At 41.9% G+C, this 17,465-nt stretch overlaps 2 protein-coding genes across 37 annotated transcripts in view; both read right to left on the bottom strand.

The window, feature by feature from the left end:
- Positions 1–17,465, bottom strand: part of ZNF875 (zinc finger protein 875) — a 406,705-nt gene that overhangs the window by 32,175 nt on the left and 357,065 nt on the right. For 9 of the 21 annotated variants that reach the window (XM_077982452.1, XM_077982458.1, XM_077982453.1 and 6 more), the window contains exons 1-4: positions 4,239–4,523; positions 2,760–2,798; positions 1,945–1,982; positions 957–1,014 (exon numbers count right to left, since the gene is read on the bottom strand). The gene's annotated coding sequence lies outside the window, so the exon portion shown is untranslated. Of the gene's footprint in view, positions 1–956; positions 1,015–1,944; positions 1,983–2,759; positions 2,799–4,238; positions 4,524–17,465 lie in introns of those variants that run through there. The other 12 variants (XM_077982445.1, XM_077982456.1, XM_077982459.1 and 9 more) reach the window with 4 other exon arrangements.
- Positions 12,791–17,465, bottom strand: part of ZNF383 (zinc finger protein 383) — a 40,580-nt gene continuing 35,905 nt past the window's right edge. For 15 of the 16 annotated variants that reach the window (XM_077982577.1, XM_077982571.1, XM_028839040.2 and 12 more), the window contains one exon: positions 12,791–14,002. In XM_077982577.1, coding sequence (XP_077838703.1) covers positions 12,807–14,002 — 1,196 coding nt within the window. In that variant the 3' untranslated portion in view covers positions 12,791–12,806. Of the gene's footprint in view, positions 15,217–17,465 lie in introns of all 16 variants that reach the window. The other variant, XM_077982579.1, reaches the window with a different exon arrangement.

Raw genomic sequence — 17,465 nt, 5'->3', positions numbered from 1 at the left:
GGGTGCTGAGCTGACATACAGAACTATTCAGCTTTATAAACATGTGAAAAACATACCGCTAAGTCACTGACAACCCACAGAACAAATCGTAACAGAAATGAGAAATACACTTAGGAACAAATGAAATGATATATAAATATCCAGTATGAAAACTGGCTGGCTTAAGAAACAAGCCTTTTCTCTCCAATACAAGTTCAAATTATAAGAGAAATGAGGGCCCAAATCAAAAACCCAAGATTGCTGTGATGCTTCATTTTGAAGCAGGAACCTCATTGTCATGCTGGGTTTGAAGGTGCCCTCTACTGTCCCCTCTATTCTTTGCCCTTTTTGATGAAAAGTTGCCTTTCTTGTTAAGTTAGAAATCCGTAGCAGAGAGAAGACTGAGGAAAAACCAAATTTGGGTATTTAAGAAAGTAAAGTTCAAAATGGCCTGCTAAAGAGAATGAATCTTGATGGAAAATATAAAATACTTCTTTACAAACATTAAAGAAAATTCTAACAACCAAAATGTTTGGAATTAGGGTAACTGAAATGGCAGTTTAATCCTCCTGAAGGAATTTTAATTTATCACTAACAGTACTTTAAAGCTAGGGGTAGAAAATTATTTTTATAGCTTTTCGCAAGCATTAAAGCTAAAAATCCAAATTCAGGTCTGTCTCTGATGGGAACGCCTCCTAAAAACAGAAGAAGCCTATAGGACTTTAGCCTGGAAACTACTCAGGGAATCTGGAATATTTCCTCAGGGGTTATCTACAATTGAAACCTGGCAGTAATTAAAAAAACAAAACAAAACAAAACAAAACAAAACAGATAACCTTGGGATATGGCTGGAGGTCTACAGGTGGGTCATTTTATATCCTGAAGTCTAAACAAGATGATTATGGCCCCTTCAAATGATGTAAACAAAAGGAGAATAAATTGGAAGAGAGCACAGATGAGTGGTTTACAGGGAGTACCTGCTTTTTTTCTTCTGGTTTTCAGGTCTCCTTGTTGCTGAGGGATCCAGCCCCAGCTCTAGACCAAGAAATGGGAAGATTTTAGAGTGACTAGTGATCTATCATCTACAATTATTAAACATTCTCAGCAGTTTATGCAAAAGATAACAAAACCACTGCAGATAACTAAGACTAGGTAATACATATCTGTTTCCCAAATACCTACCCACAAGCTGAACGATTTTTTTTTTTTCTGAGACAGAATCTTGCTACGTTGCCCGCGCTGGAGTGCAACGGCAAGATCTCAGCTCACTGAAATCGCTACCTCCTGGGTTCAAGCGATTCTCCTGCCTCAGCCTCCCAAGTAGCTGGGATTACAGGTATGCGCCACCACACCTGGCTAATTTTTGTATTTTTAGTAGAGATGGGGTTTTGCCATATTGGCCAGCCTAGTCTCAAACTCCTGACCTCAGGTTATACACCCACCTCAGCCTCCCAAAGTGCTGGGATTACAGGCGTGAGCCACCGGGCCCGGCCAAGCTGAACGGTTCTAAGATGCTGGGATCATTGCCTCTATTACCACCACGACATCAGGTCACAACCAAACCATCAAGCATGAAACAGACAGAATGTTTCCACTCCTAATCCACTGTGTGGAAAAGCCCAGAGCTTACCCATTGGGGCGCTGCATCAGAAGAGGCGCACATGCACCAGGGTGTGTGTTTGAATGGAGGTATCAAAGTTGCATCCCCATAGCTCCTCTGTTCACGGGCACTGCAGTCTGTGGCCTCATGTCCTTTGGGGGACATAGTGGGAAGGTAACCCACGTGCCAGTGGAAAGAGACACTGTGGGACTTTGCCCTGATTTCTCAGGGGCCTTTTCTCTTTTCCCTTTGGGTTATGTGTAGACTTCCCACTGTCCACCTGACCACTCTCGTGCAGCCCAAAACCATAGCCTAAGTCATCAGCTAGGCCTTTCTTGGTGTAACTACTGAAAGGTGAGTCTTACCTGTTCAACCTCTAGAGAGATTCATCCAAAATCTGGACCTACAAGAATAAAAAAACAAGATTTGCCTGAGTATGTTTGGCCTCTCCCTTCTGTGGGACCCCCTTAAGAACCATCAGCCCCTCTTTGCTCAACAACTCCTTGTGACCCTCCTTCAGGATCACAGGGCAAATCCCACTGGCTCCACACACTATAGCCCAGTACAGACACACAGAGAAAAAGACCCAAGAGAACCCACTTTAATACAAAGTCAGGGAGGGGTGTCCACCATGAAATGTTCAAGCTTGCAGTGGGTGGCAGAGGTAGTGCGTCCTGAGACTCCAGATCCTAGTGGAGGTGGGAGGCGGACATTAGGCTTTGAGGAGACGTGTAGGCCAAATTACATCTGTGCAAACTCACGCACAATGAAATTTACACCAGATCGGGTGAGGTGGTTTAGAAATGACAGAAAGCAGAGGAAGAGGCTGACAATATGGGCTTCTCTATAAAGCATGAGGACAGTAAATGACAGCAACAGTCCCGGAAGTGTTTATAGCACATTCCTTCAATTAACAGGGCAGTTACAGCAGCAAGGACCAGATGGGGGCCAGGCACTTCCCCTGGGGCAACCGATGTAAACTTGGAAATCAGTCTCCCTTGGTGTCACCATTTTTCTCATGATGAATTAAATATACAGAGAAGTTCACTGATGGGTTTGGCATCAGAAAGCTGATAAAGGCTGGCTCTGAACCTAAACAGCGGCTGTTGGTTTCCCAGGCATATACCGAACGCTCATTGACTAAAAATCACCCTCATTTGATAAGCGCAAAGAAACTCACATTCCACATCCAAGTTATCCATTCTGGTGGGTATTTGCTCTGTAAATTACATACGACAGAAGAAAAAGAAAATGAAAACTCAGGAAAGTAAACACACTTCTAAACTCATGAATGGTAAAATACAGGAATACAATCCCCTTGAGAATTCATCAGAATATCCAAAGAAAATGCAATATATATGAGGGTAAAAAGGCCATTTGGCAAAGCCTGAAAAGTGAGTCAAAAATCTGGTTTACAAGGATTTGTAAAAAAATACGTATATACGTACGTGTATATATATATGTATATATATGTATATATGTGTGTCTGTGTGTGTGTGTGTATATATATATTTTTTAGACTGAATCTCGCTCTATGCCCAGGCTGGACTGCAGTGGCACAATCTCAGCTCGGCTCACTGCAACCTCCGCCTCCCAGGTTCAAGCAATTCTCCTGCCTCAGCCTCTTAAGTAGCTAGGATTACAGGCGCCCGCCACCACGCCCGGCTGATTTTTGTATTTTCAGTAGAGACAGGGTTTCACCAAGTTGGCCAGGCTAGTCTTGAACACCTGACCTCAAGTGATCCACCCGCCTAGGCCTCCCAAAGTGCTAGGATTACAGGTGTGAGCCACCGCGCTCAACCCACCAAGATTTTAAAGGAGTTAAGAAGACAGAATCATTACCGTTATAAAAAAAATCAAAACCCACTTTGGGATGCCGAGGCGGGCGAACCACGAGGTCACGAGATCAAGATCATCCTGGCCAACATGGTGAAACCCCATCTCTACTAAAAATACAAAAGTTAGCTGGGTGTGGTGGCACGCGCCTATAATCCCACCTACTCAGGAGGCTGAGGTAGGAGAATCACGTGAATCCAGGAGGTAGAGGTTGCAGTGAGCCGAGATCATGCCACTGCACTCCAGACTGGCAACAGAGCCAGACTCCGTCTCAAAAAAAAAAAAAAAAAAAAAAAAAATCAAAACTAGGATTATATTTCATAAAGGAAATCCCAATACCTCCTTAGCTGGCTGTTTCTTTCACAAAAGTTACTCTATATATTATACGTGCCCCCAAAATAAGATTTTAAAGAAATTGGGGGAGAAACTGCTACTGAGGTACCAAAACCAGGAATTTAATTCCTTTAAAACAATTCCAAAGTAACTTGCTATGCCTTTCACAGAAACAGAAACGTCTCAAAATAAGTGTTTTATTAAGCCTGAGAAGTTGCTGTTGTTAGGACAATCAAAACTAAAAATTGGTTTATTTAGTAACAACAACAACAACAAAAAGCCATTTTAACTGGCTGTCCTTATCGAACACATCCTACTAAATAATACAACTGGCAAAAAGTGGGAAATTTTAAAGGTCGGGGAGCCATATTATAAACATAATCTAAACCAGGAGTTTATTTTATTTAATAAACCTAAACCCGGCAGTCACTCCCTCCCCTCGGGGCATTCTGCAACAAAACACCTGCTGAAAAATAAAAGGATGTTTTACCTGAGTGGGCTGAAAAGTCCCCGTTTTTATACCTTTAATCTCTAGATCCTATGGGTCAGAGGTCGTGAAACTACATCAGCCCCAGTCCGGGCGCCCATGAGACCTGTGGACGGCCAGGGAAGGGCCTGGACGCAGCCTGGGCCCCAGTTTCTGCCGTGGCGATGGCCGACTGAAGGCCAGGACTCCCCGACGCTGACCCTCCAGCGTCCCATGTTTGGCAGACGCTCGGCCGCACACCCCAAAGTTGCTGAGCCACGATTCCCGCTGTGCGCCTGGATGGCGCCTGCAGACCCAGCGTGCGCTGGGCTCCTGGATACTTGGGGGCGGGCTTCCGAAAACGGTGACCAATGGGAAACGCGACCAGTTGTTAATAGGCAGACAGTCTGTATCCAGGCAACACAGAAAGAAGGGAAAGTGGCAGTCACACTTAAGTAGACAGATCTTTTAGCCAATGGACGTGCAAGATAGGGGAGGTTTGCTCCATATTGGGCATTAAGAAGCGCTTGGGCCGACCCGCCTCCAAGTCCTGGGAGGACAGTTCAAATTATGGAGGAGGGGGCAGGTGCTAGGCAGCAGTGGCAAGGGGAGTAGCGGGGAGTAGGGGAAGCACGAGATCATGTACCTTTGCCGCTCAGATTACCAAGCCTGTGACTGAGAATCGGTGTCTTCCTTGCAAGGTTTCAATCTGAGGCTCTTGGGAAGAGGGCAGAGTTGGAGACTGATGGAAGCGCGGTGGGGAGAGGAGCGGGTGAAGGGAGAGTGGAGAATGTGTCAGGCGGTGTCTTTATTCCTGGCACCTCACTTAGCCTGCTCGAGTTTCTCAATCTATTCCAGGAGCACTCTCTTGACCCTGCAGGGGCCTGAAAGGGAATGTTGGTCGCCAGTGTCTGCTTTCTTGGACTGGATTGGAATTGGTCCCACGAATTTAGGCATTATGATACATTGCTGCTTTTAGACTCACTTGGTTTTTACATTGTGCTTTTCCTCTTTCCCTTCAGGAATTTAAAATGTTCTCTTTGCTTTATCTATTTAATTATATATGATTGCCTTGAAGATTTCGGCTTGAATTAAAATTACATATATGTTTTTTGCCTGTCTTTATTATTAAAAAATAATAAAATAACACATGTTCATAATGAAAATGAAATATTACAAATAAATATAAAGGAAAGGCATTATTCCCCCTCCAGTTCCACTCTTGAAATAACGAGTTAACAAGATGATGAGCATCTTCCCATGATATTCTCCACGATTCATGTATTTGCACACACACAGAAGCATATACAGTAGTCCCCCTTTATCCATGGTTCTACTTGCCACAGTTTCAGTTACCCACAGTAAATTGTGGTCTGAAAATATTAAATGCAAGATTCCCGAAAGAAACAGTTCATAAGCTTTAAATTGTGGGCTGTTCTGAGTAGCGTGATGAGATATCTCACTGTCCTGCTTTGTTCTGCCTGGGATATGAACAATCCCTTTGTTCAGCAGATGCATGCTGTATGCGCTACCCATAGTCGGTGAGTAGCCAACTTGGTTATCAGAATGACTGCCGCAGTATCACAGTGCTTGTGTTTAAGTGACTCTGATTTTTACCTAATGATGGCCCTAAAATGCAAGAGTAGTGATGCTGCCAATTTAGATATGCAGAACAGGAGCCCTAAAGTGTTTTCTTTAAGTCAAAATGTGAAAATTCTTGACTGAATAAGGAAAATAAGTCGTGTGCTGAGGTTGCTAAGATCTATGGTAAGAACAAATCTTCTAGGTGTGACAGTGTAAGGAGGAAAAATAAATTTCTGCTAGTCTTGTTCGTTGAACACCAAGCTCAAGGTACAGCCACATGTGTGGTAAGTGCTTAGTTAAGATTAAAAAAAAAAATTAAATTTGTGCTTGGAAAACAAGCAGAAGTGTGTTCTAATTGACAGCAATTGGGTCAATACTATCCACACTTTCAGACATCCACTACGGGTCTTAGAACACATCTCCTGCAGGTAAGCAAGGGCTACTATGTAACGTTTCCTTTTTTATTATAAAGCATTTTCCTTTTTTAATGTAACAATTTGCCTCAGATACCACTTCGGGTACAAAGATATTAGGATACCTTTATAGAAGATAAGGAGTTAACTCATTCTTTCTAAGAGTTAAAAGTATCTTCCAGTATCTTCCATTATATGAGTATTTAAGATGTTAAAGTACTTTTGCACCAAAAATAATGCTAATTTTTTTTTTTTTTTTTTTTTTTTTTTTTTTTGAGATGGAGTTTCACTCTTATACCCCAGGCTGGAGTCCAATGGTATGATCTTGGCTCACTGCAAACTCCGCCTCCCCGGTTCAAGCAATTCTCTTGCCTTAGCCTCCCAAGTAGCTGGGCTTACAAGTGTGTGCCACCACGCCCCGCTAATTTTTGTATTTTTAGTAGAGACGGGGTTTCACCATGTTGGCCAGGCTGGTCTCAAACTCCTGACCTCAAGAGATCCACCCACCTCAGCATCCCAAAGTGCTGGAATTACAGACGTCAACCACCACGCCTGGCCTGTAAATATTATTTTACTTACATGAGTTTTTACTTCTGCTGGGACAAATTGCACGAGTAAACAAATATATGTGTATGTAATGTAATATATGTGTATATATAATTATATATGTGAATATACAACTTAATATATACATGTACATAAAATAACATACACAATTTAACATATACACAAATATAGGCTGGGTGCAGTGAGTCACTCCTATAATCCTAGCACTTTGGGAGGCCAAGGCAGGGGATTGCTTGAACCCAGGAGTTTGAGACCAGCCTAGGCAACATAGTGAAACCCCATCTGTACAAAAAACACAAAAATTAGCTTGGTGTGGTGGCATGCACCTGTAATCCTAGCTACTTGGGACGCTGAAGTGGGAGAATCATTTGAGCCCAACAGGCAGACTTTGCAGTTAGCCGAGATCATGCCACTGTATTCCAGCCTGGGTGACACAGTGAGACTCCATCTCAAACAAAAAGTCAAAAACAAGTGTTGCTGGTGAGGCTGTGGAGAAAAGAGAATGCTTATACACTGTTGATGAGAGCGTAAAATAGTCCAGCCAGTGTGAAAAGCAGCCTGGAGATTTCTCAAAGAACTTAAAACAGAGCTACCATTTGACCCAGCAATCCCATTACTGTGATCTACCCAAAAGAAAATAAATCATTCTACCAAAAAGACAAATGCACTTGTATGTTTATCGCAGCACTCTTCACAATAGCAATGATATGGAATCAACCCAGGTGCCCGTCAATGGTAGACTGGATAAAGAAAACGTGGTACATCAAACTTATCCAACCCACGCCCCATAGGCTGCACGTGGCCCAGGATGGCTTTGAATGCAGCCCCGCAATCCACCCTCATCCAAAATGCACAGCAATGATTGGACATGTTGGTTATATTTTAAAGACCCTTCAACTAGGAAGTAAAGGGTATAAATGAATGAACAGTGATACTACAGCAGATAGGATAATAGTCCAAGTTTATTTATAAAATATATCCCATTCTGTCAAATACTGCTAAAAAAAAGAAGGGTTCATCTAGAAGATGTTGAGGTTAGATCATACATTTTCATTGACAGAACTTCAGTTATTTGAACTTTAGCAATCTCATGTGAATTATATTGTATTGTATTCCAAAAATCCCATGCTATCCACATCTATTTGGTTCCTGAGTTTAGATACTAAGAAATACTGTTATCTAAATCAATTTGATTTTTAAGTTTCAGAAAGTAGAAAGTTTATCAGAATTGGTTTTTCCTAAATTCATGTGACAAATACTTATTTTCAATGGGTTACTAGATTTGATTTGCTAATTTATAATGTTGTATTTTCATAACTGTTTCTGGACAAATTGTTTTGGGTTCTTCTATAGGTTTTAACATCAGGATTATGACAAATTTATAAAAATAGATAATTTGCTATCTCAGTCTATGTCCTGGAAGAGTTTCCCAAGACATTTCATAGATTTCACTAATAAAAATCACTACCTTGGTGTCTTTTTTAGTGCAGCAATTTGACATTTAAAATATATTTTAAGAAAATTTTTATTTTATTTATTTTTGAGACAGAGTTTCACTCTTGTTGCCCAGGCTGGAGTGCAGTGGCGCGATGCCTGCTCACCACAATCTCTGCCTCCCGGGTTCAAGCCTTTCTCCTGCCTCAGCCTCCCGAGTAGCTGGGATTACAGGCATGAGCCACCACACCCGGCTAATTTTTTGTATTTTTGTAGAGATGAGGTTTCTCCATGTTGGTCAGGCTGGTCTCAAATCCCCGACCTCAGGTGATCCGCCCGCCTAGGCCTCACAAAATGCTGGGATTACATGTGTGAGCCACTGTGCCTGGCCGGTCTTATTTTTTAAATAAGTGTATTCTGGAGAGAAGTCTATTAAGATTTTATACCTCCAGTTAATTCTGATGTCATCAACTTACTAAAAATCACAGACATTTTCCAGATTTTCAGATATATTATAAAAATGTCTATAATACTAACTTTTAAGTTTGTTGTTTTTAAATTTTTTTTTTTTTGGTAGAGATGCGGGGAGGGGGGTCTCACTATGTTACCTAGACTGGTCTTGAACTCCTGGCCTCAAGCCATTCTCCTACCTCAGCCTCCCAAAGTGGTGGAATTACAGGCATGAGCCACTGCACCCAGCCTTAAGTTTTTAAATTGAGATCAAATTCACACAGCATAATATTCACCCTTTTAAGGTGTATAGTTGAGTGACCTGTAGTATATAAACAAAATTGTACAATCTTTACCCATTCCACATTTTCATTACCCCAAATGATACAGCTCTTTTAAGTTTAAATATATAGTCATTTCAATTTCTCATATACAATATTGTTTGTCATCCTTATTTCACCTCTGGAATCATTAAAGTTTGTCTCCTTTTTTTTCTCTTCCATCAAATATCAAATTTTGGATTGAGATCCAGTTTTTTTCTTTCAATTATTTCTGCCTTTTAAAATAATACTACCTCCTTCCTCCCACAATTCATTTCAGCTTGTTTTAGTTTCTTGGGTTCTGTATTTTATTTATTATTCCTAGAATACAATATATGCATGAACATTAGGTTATAAAACTTCCAATACAACTTTTACTGCCACTCGCAGGTTTTTCAATTGTTTTCATTTTCGTGTACATTTAAATAATGTATATTTTAGGGATTTATTCCTTAATCCATGTTAATTAAGAGGGAATATTGAATTAATAATCAGATATTTGATGGCTATCCTATTGTACTGCTTCTTCTGGTCAAATAATGTGGCCAGTATGTTTTCTGCGTTTTGGGGGGAAATATTAGAAAAAATGTTATAATCTCTTCCTGCTTTTTTTGACAGCTGTGCTTTCTACTACTCATCATATTTACAGGGTTTCAGACTGGTATGCTTTTATTTATGTATTTTCAGACACAGTCTCGCTCAGTCACCTAGTCTGGAGTGTGCAGTGGCGCAATCTCAGCTCACTGTAACCTCTAACTACCAGGTTCGAGCAATCCTCCCACCTCAGCCTGCTGAGTAGCTAGGATTACAGGTGTGCAACACCATGCCTGGCTAATTTTTTTTTTTGTATTTCTAGTAGAGACGGGGTTTCACCATGTTGGCCAGGCTGGTCTCGAACTCCTGACCTCAAGTGATCCACCCACCTTGGCCTCCCAAAGTGCTAGGATTACAGGTGTGAGCCACCATGCCCGGCCTCAGACTGGTATTCTTTATGTAAAGATGAAGTCTGAGAAAAGACTATGCACACATACTTTTTCTCTTCCTTTTAAAATTCCATGCTAAATAATAATGATGGGGAAAGTCTTCGTTATACTCATTACAAGTGTTTCTCTTTTTCCATCATGAATTATAAATTTCCCAAAGGTAAACAACATGGTTAAAATCCTTTCCATAAATCCTAATGAAGATACTTATGATAATGAATATATCACTGATAATACTGGAAAACTTTTACTAAACCTATATTATGTGATAACAGTTTGAGGTACTTTACATTTATTAATTCATTGACTCTTCACAGCAATCCAATACATACAGCCTGATTATATATACCTAGACATAATTTTTTAAAACACCACTAATGGCCAGGCGCAGTGGCTCACGCCTGTAATCCCAGCACTTTGGGAAGCCAAGGCGGGAGGATCATGAGGTCAGGAGTTCGAGAGCAGCCTGGTCAATATGGTGAAACCCTGTCTCTACTAATAATACAAAAATTAGCTGGGCATGGTGGCGCACGCCTGTAATCCCAGCTACTCGGAAGGCTGAGGCAGAAGACTCACTTGAACTTGGGAGGCAGAGGTTGCAGTGAGCCGAGATTGCGCCACTGCCCTCCAGCCTGAGCAACAGAGTGAGACTTGGTCTCAAAAAACAGAACACCACTAATATCTTTAAGAAAAAATAATTGTCCGGACGTGGTGGCTCATGCCTGTAATCCCAGAACTTTGGGAGGCCGAGGCGGGTGTATCACGAGGTCAGGAGTTCGAGACCAGCCTGGCCAACGTAGTGAAACCCTGTCTCTACTAAAATTACAAAACTTAGCCAGGCATGGTTGCATGTGCCTGTAGTCTCAGCTACTAGGGAGGCTGAGGCAGGAGAATCACTTGAACCCAGGAGGCAGCAGTTGTGGTGAGCCGAGATCATGCCACTGCACTCCAGCCTGGACAACAGAGTGAGACTCTGTCTCAAAAAAAAAAAAAAAAAAAAAAGAGAAGAAAAACAACAACAACAAAAATTAATACCTGGATTGATAAACACCACTTTCATAACAGTGTCACTTTCTAGTATGGCATTGGGATTAGGACTGATGGAAAGGAACAAAACAAGCTCACAAGGAGAAAATGTGGATAATTTTGGCAATTAAAATAAATGTTTTAAAAGTAAAAATGAGCATCCAATGAGGTCAGTTTTTTTTTTTTTTTTTTTACAGAATCTCACTCTGTCCTCCAGGCTGGAGTGCAGAGGCACCATCTCAGCTCACTGCAACCTCCACCTCCCAGGTTCAAGCGATTCTCCTGTCTCAGCCTCCCAAGTAGCTGGGATTACAGGCGCATGCCACCACGTCCAGCTACTTTTTTGTATTTTTAGTAGAGACAGGGTTTCACTGTATTAGCCAGGATGGCCTCAATCTTCAGACGTTGTGATCTGCCCACCTCGGCCTTCCAAAGTGCTGGGATTACAGGCATGAGCCACTGTGCCCAGCTGAGGTCAGCTTTTATAGCTGCAAAAATTCAGAGGCAACCATAATGAGAATAGTCATTTTAAAGTCATTAAATATATCATGAAAATAAAAAAAATTTATATTTACTGAAATGGCACTCATGAAATCTTTGGCATGATAAAAGCAGTGAAAGGTATGGCATGCATATCATAATTACACTTCCTTAAAAAAGCACAGTATAGCATGATTTTCTCTACCAAACTGAGAATAGCCATCTATAAGTATGATTACAATTAAGTTTGGCTTTCTAGCAAGTTTTTGTTTTGTGATTTTGGCTTGACAATTAAAAATGTAAATTTGTAAAATAAAAAGGCCGGCTGCAGTGGCTCACGCCTGTAATCCCAGCACTTTCGGAGGCCGAGGCGGGTGGATCACCTGAAGTCGGGAGATGGAGACCATCCCGGCTAACATGGTGAAATCCCGTCTCTACTAAAAATACAAAAAATTAGCTGGGTGTTGTGACACATGCCTGTAATCCCAACTACTTGAAAGGCTGAGGCAGAAGAATCGCTTGAACCTGGGAGGTAAAGGTTGTGATGAGCCGCGATTACACCATTGCACTCCAGCCTAGGCAACAAGAGCGAAACTCCGTCTCAATAAAAAAGGAATAAAGCCAAGTGCAATTGCTCACGCCTATAATCCCAGCACTTTGGGAAGCCAAGGCAGGTGGATCACCTGAGGTCAGGAGTTCGAGACTATCCTAACCAACATGGAGAAACCCCATCTCTACTAAAAATACAAAATTAGCAGGGCGTGGTGGCACACGCCTGTGATCCCAGCTACTCAGGAGGCTGAGCCAGGAGAATTCCTTGAAGCCGGGAGGCAGAGGTTGTAGCGAGCCAAGATTACACCACTGTACTCCAGCCTGGGCAACAGAGTGAAACTCCGTCTCAAAAAATATACAAAATAATAATAAAAAGATTAACACTGACTTCAAAAAGTTAAACCTCCACAAGGAATTTAAAAATATTAAAGGTCACACAAATATTAAAGGTCACTTCAAATGGTGTGACACTGGTGCAAACACAAATACACAGATCAGAAAAGATTGCCCTAAAAACACAAGCAAATATAAACAAGAGTATAATGTGTCACCAAGAAAGCAGAACAAAACAATGAACCAAAGAATTACAGAACAGCTGGCATTGGTATGTGACTGGAGGAGAGAGGGAATGTCAATTTAGACTCCGAATTTATAACCTGGAGTGAAATACATTTGGATACACAATTTAAATACAAAGTTTTAAAAAACCTGTGGAAGACAGTAAGCATCAGACGTGATTTTTGGTTTAAAAAATGAGGAAGGTGACAGGGGCTTTAATTTTTATTATTCATTAGTATGAATTCCCTGATGACGAATGAGATCCGAGCCACTACTAAATGCCTTCCCACATTCCTTACAGTTATAGGGCTTTTCACCAGTGTGAATTCTCAGATGTCGAGTAAGGTTTGAGCATTTATTAAAGGCCTTTCCGCATTCATTACATTCATACGGCTTTTCATCCGTATGAATTCTCTGATGCTGGAAAAGTTGTGAGTTCTGAGTAAAGGCCTTCCCACATTCAAGACATTCAAAGGGTTTCTCACCAGCGTGAATTCTCTGATGTTGACGAAGCTGTGAGCTCTGAGTAAAAGCCTTTCCGCATTCCTTACAATCATAGGGTTTCTCACCAGTGTGAATTCTCTGATGATTAGTAAGTGCTGAGCCACTACTAAAGGCTTTGCCACATTCCTTGCACTCATAGGGTTTCTCACCAGTATGAATTCTCTGATGTTGAACAAGCTTTGAGCTCTGGGTAAAGGCTTTGCCACATTCCTTACATTCATAGGGTTTCTCACCTGTATGAATTCGCACATGCTGAAAAAGTTGTGAGCTTTTAGTAAAGGCTTTCCCACATACCTTACATGCATAAGGCTTTTCACCGGTGTGAATTCGCTGATGGTCAATAAGATTTGAGCAATAACTAAAGGCCTTCCCACATTCCTTACATTCATAGGGTTTCTTACCGGTATGGATTCTCTGATGTTGAGAAAGGTATGAGCTACAACTGAAGGCCTTTCCACACTCCTTACATTCAAAGGGTTTTTCGCCAGTATGAATTTTCAGATGCCGAGTAACATGTGAACCACAACTAAAGAATTTCCCACACTCTTTGCATTCATAAGATTTTTCACCAATATGAATTCTCTGATGTTGAATAAATTGTGAGTTCTGACTAAAGGCCTTTCCACATTTCTTACATTCAAAGGGTCTGTCTTCATTATTCATTATTTGCTGGAGAGTAAGGAATGTCTGTTGAATAAATGTGGGCATGTATTCAGGAGTGAATATTTCTTGACTGAAATGCCCATTTGGATATCCCAGTTGTTTTGCAAGGCGGCTTCTATATTCCAAAACATCTCCAAAACTGGAGTACTCAAGGCCATGCTTTGTAAGTCCCATTATCTCCCTCTGGCATAATTCTATTTCATAAACTTCCTTCTTTAGAGATAATAACTTGGTTTCACACATTGATTCCAGATCTGAAAGAAAATAAAATGGTAAATGTTTTTTCCTATTTGTGAAAAGTTAAACTTTTATAATAGAAATGGAAAAATTAAAGAATAGCATCTACTAGGAAATGACACAGGGTTCACAAGGATATCTGTGTTATCTGAAAAAATGGACAAGAAAGACAAATAAATTAGTAAGATAATGCGGGAAGCAGGGGAAGGTAACTATGCAAATAAGTTACTACAATGATACTCAAATACGGATGTGGATCAGAATCACCTGGAAAGGCTGGTAAATATACAATGGTTGGGCTATTTTCCATATTAAAACATGACTAGCCATATATATGATATATGATATACATGTCATATATGATATACCTATATCCATATAAGTATGCATGTGTGTATATACGTATATCATACAATATGTGTAACATGAAGTGGGTCATTTTCTAGCCTCCATTAAAGGTCTCCTGAGAGAAATAAATGCGTACGGGGAAGATTCCTTGGCTCTCAGGTATAATAAAGCCCCACACTGAGCTTCAAAAACACCTGGAATTTCCTGACAGGAGGTCTTTGTTATGCTAATAAGGTAGTTCAAGGTGGGACCTTAGAAAGCTTCAGGGTGGGGTCTGATTGCCTGAAACACTAGCTTGTGATTAGAAGGTTGGGATTTTCAGCTGGCCTGATCTCTGAGGAGAGAGAGGCTAGAGATTGAGTGGCCAGGGATTTAATCAATTGTGCCTGTGTAATAAAACCTCAAAAAAAATGCTGAGCAGTAAACTCAGTGGAGCTTTCTGGTTGGTAAACACATTGATGTGATAGGAGCAGGACAAACTGACTCCAAAGGGAGAGGGCATGGAAACTCTGTCCAGTTTCAGATCTTGCTCAAACATGTATCCTTTATAATAAAACTGTAGCTTTAAATACAGAGCTTTCCTGATTTCTATGAGTCACTCTAACAAATTATTGAACCTGAGACCTTGGAGACCCCTTAATTTATTGCTGTTAGCTGGCTGATCTGCAGGTGGCCTGGGGACTCCCAAGACTTGCAGCTGGCATCTGAAGTGAGGACAGTACTATGGAAGACTATGAGGGCTGCACATTCTGAATAGTGTCACAGGTGAACTGCAGTATGCCCAGTTGGGGTGGAAACAGAATAAGTTCTTTAATAAAGGATACAGTGGATACAATACGAATGTGGTGGCCGGGCATGGTGGCTCACGCCTGTAATCCCAGCACTTTGGGAGGCCGATGCAGGTAGATCACCTGAGGTCAGGAGCTCCAGACTAGCCTGGCCAGCATGGTGAAACTCCGTCTCTACTAAAAATACAAAAATTAGCCGGACGTGGTGGCATGTGCCTGTAATCCCAGCTACTCGGGAGGCTGAGGCAGGAGAACTGCTTGAACCCAGGAGGCGGAGGCTGCAGTGAGCTGAGATCGCGCCACTGCACTACAGCTGGGTGACAGAGTGAGACTCCGTCTCAAAATCAAAAATAAATTGGTAACCGTGGGTTATTCACATGAGGGAATGTCCGGAGCTGCACGCCCCGGCCATAGCGAATAATAATTGAGGATTAAACGCCTGAGCTATATTCATTTCCACCCCACACCTTCTCCCTATCTTTGCCTTTTTTCCCCTGTACTAATACCTCATTAAAGATGGCGCTCGGCCAGGCGCGGTGGCTCAAGCCTGTAATCCCAGCACTTTGGGAGGCCGAGACGGGCGGATCACGAGGTCAGGAGATCGAGACCATCCTGGCTAACAAGGTGAAACCCCATCTCAACTAAAAAATACAAAAAATAACTAGCCGGGCGAGGTGGCGGGCGCCTGTAGTCCCAGCTACTCGGGAGGCTGAGGCAGGAGAATGGCGTAAACCCGGAAGGCGGAGCTTGCAGTGAGCTGAGATCCGGCCACTGCATCCCATCCTGGGCGACAGAGCGAGACTCCCTCTCAAAAAAAAAAAAAAAAAAAAAGATGGCGCTCTTCCTGCTTCTTCTTCACTCACTTTTCCCGCGCCCGGGAAAATTGTTACTTAATAGCGCAAGCGCAACATGACTTCCGGACCGGAGAAACCGAAACTAACCTGGCCACGCCCTCCGCAATGAGATCATTTCCGCCTTAGCCCAACCCCTTCCCTTCCAAGTGTATATAAGGCAGTGCATTACTGCCATTAAATGAGACTTGATCAGAGCACTGTCTTGTCTCCATTTCTCGTGTCTCTTGTTCCCCAAATTCCCACCCCCTCCTCCAGGGCCTGCTCTGACTATCCCGCGGGCCGGGATAAGGGAAGAGCTAGATGTAAGTCTAATGTATTGAACTAATTTGATGTAAGTGTGTAAGTGGCAGATAGGGAAACTCAGAATATTTTATATGCTGGGGATTTAATGGAAATATTGTTTGCCTTGGAATTTTGAGATGCTGATCTTATGGGAGAGGAGACTTGCTCATGTACCACCACAGTGAATGAGAGAGAAGACAGCTAAAGTTTAAGGAAGATGGAAAGAAATTAAGACACAGTACAACATACTGCCATAGAAAGATAACAGGAACCAGAACCAGATTGATGAGAGCTGGCTGCCAATTCTGATACTTAATTGTTGTGTGCCACAAGCAATTATTTAACCTCTAAGCTACCATTTCTTCACCTGTAAAAGGGCAATAGTCCTTAACTCATGATTACTGGGGGGTTACAGGAAAACGCACATACATGTTTTGGAGTAAAGTGTTCAGGTATTATTATGAAACAATTTCTTACTAAAAATGGGGATATTAGGCAAATTAAATGGTTTGAAGATATCAAAATGAAGCCTATTGGAGTATCTTGAAACAGGAAGAGGGAATTAATTCCAACACAATCTTTTTCCTCCTATCTCTATATGATCTTGCAATAACTTTTTTTGAAACGGAGTCTCACTCTGTCACCAGCCTGGAGTGCAGTGGTGCGATCGCAGCTCACTGCAACCTCTGACTCCAGGGTTCAAGCAATTCCCCTGCCTCAACCTTCCGTGTAGCGGGGACTACAGGCATGCACCACCACGCCCGTCTAATTTTTTGTATTTTAGAAGAGATGGGGTTTCACCATGTTGGCCAGGATGGTCTTGATCTCCTGACCTTGTGATCCACCCACCTCGGCCTCCCAAAGTGCTGGGATTACAGGCGTGAGCCACTGTGCCCGGCAGATCTTGCAGTAACTTTTATCTAGTTAAGCTCCCAAGTAAAGTTTTAAAACTGCCCTCTTCTGTTTTCCACTGCCAATGTCATCTTCCAAAGCAGAATCAACTCTTTATCCAGACCAGTGAAGTAGCCTCCTCAACCAGTCTCCCCACCAAGCTCTCTCACCCTTTAATCTATTCAGGGAATAATATCATTTGGTTTAGGCTTCCACAGCTCAAAGTCCAAACTCCTCACAATCTCCTGCAAAGGCTGAATGCTGTGGTTCCTGCCTGTCTGTCCAAACCCTGACTCACACTCCACTCCTACTTGATC

The sequence above is a fragment of the Macaca mulatta genome, chromosome 19 (assembly GCF_049350105.2).
Source record: "Macaca mulatta isolate MMU2019108-1 chromosome 19, T2T-MMU8v2.0, whole genome shotgun sequence".
Taxonomy (NCBI): Eukaryota; Metazoa; Chordata; class Mammalia; order Primates; family Cercopithecidae; genus Macaca; species Macaca mulatta.
Note: the sequence above shows the minus strand (reverse complement) of the source record. Positions and strands in the feature narration are given on the sequence as shown.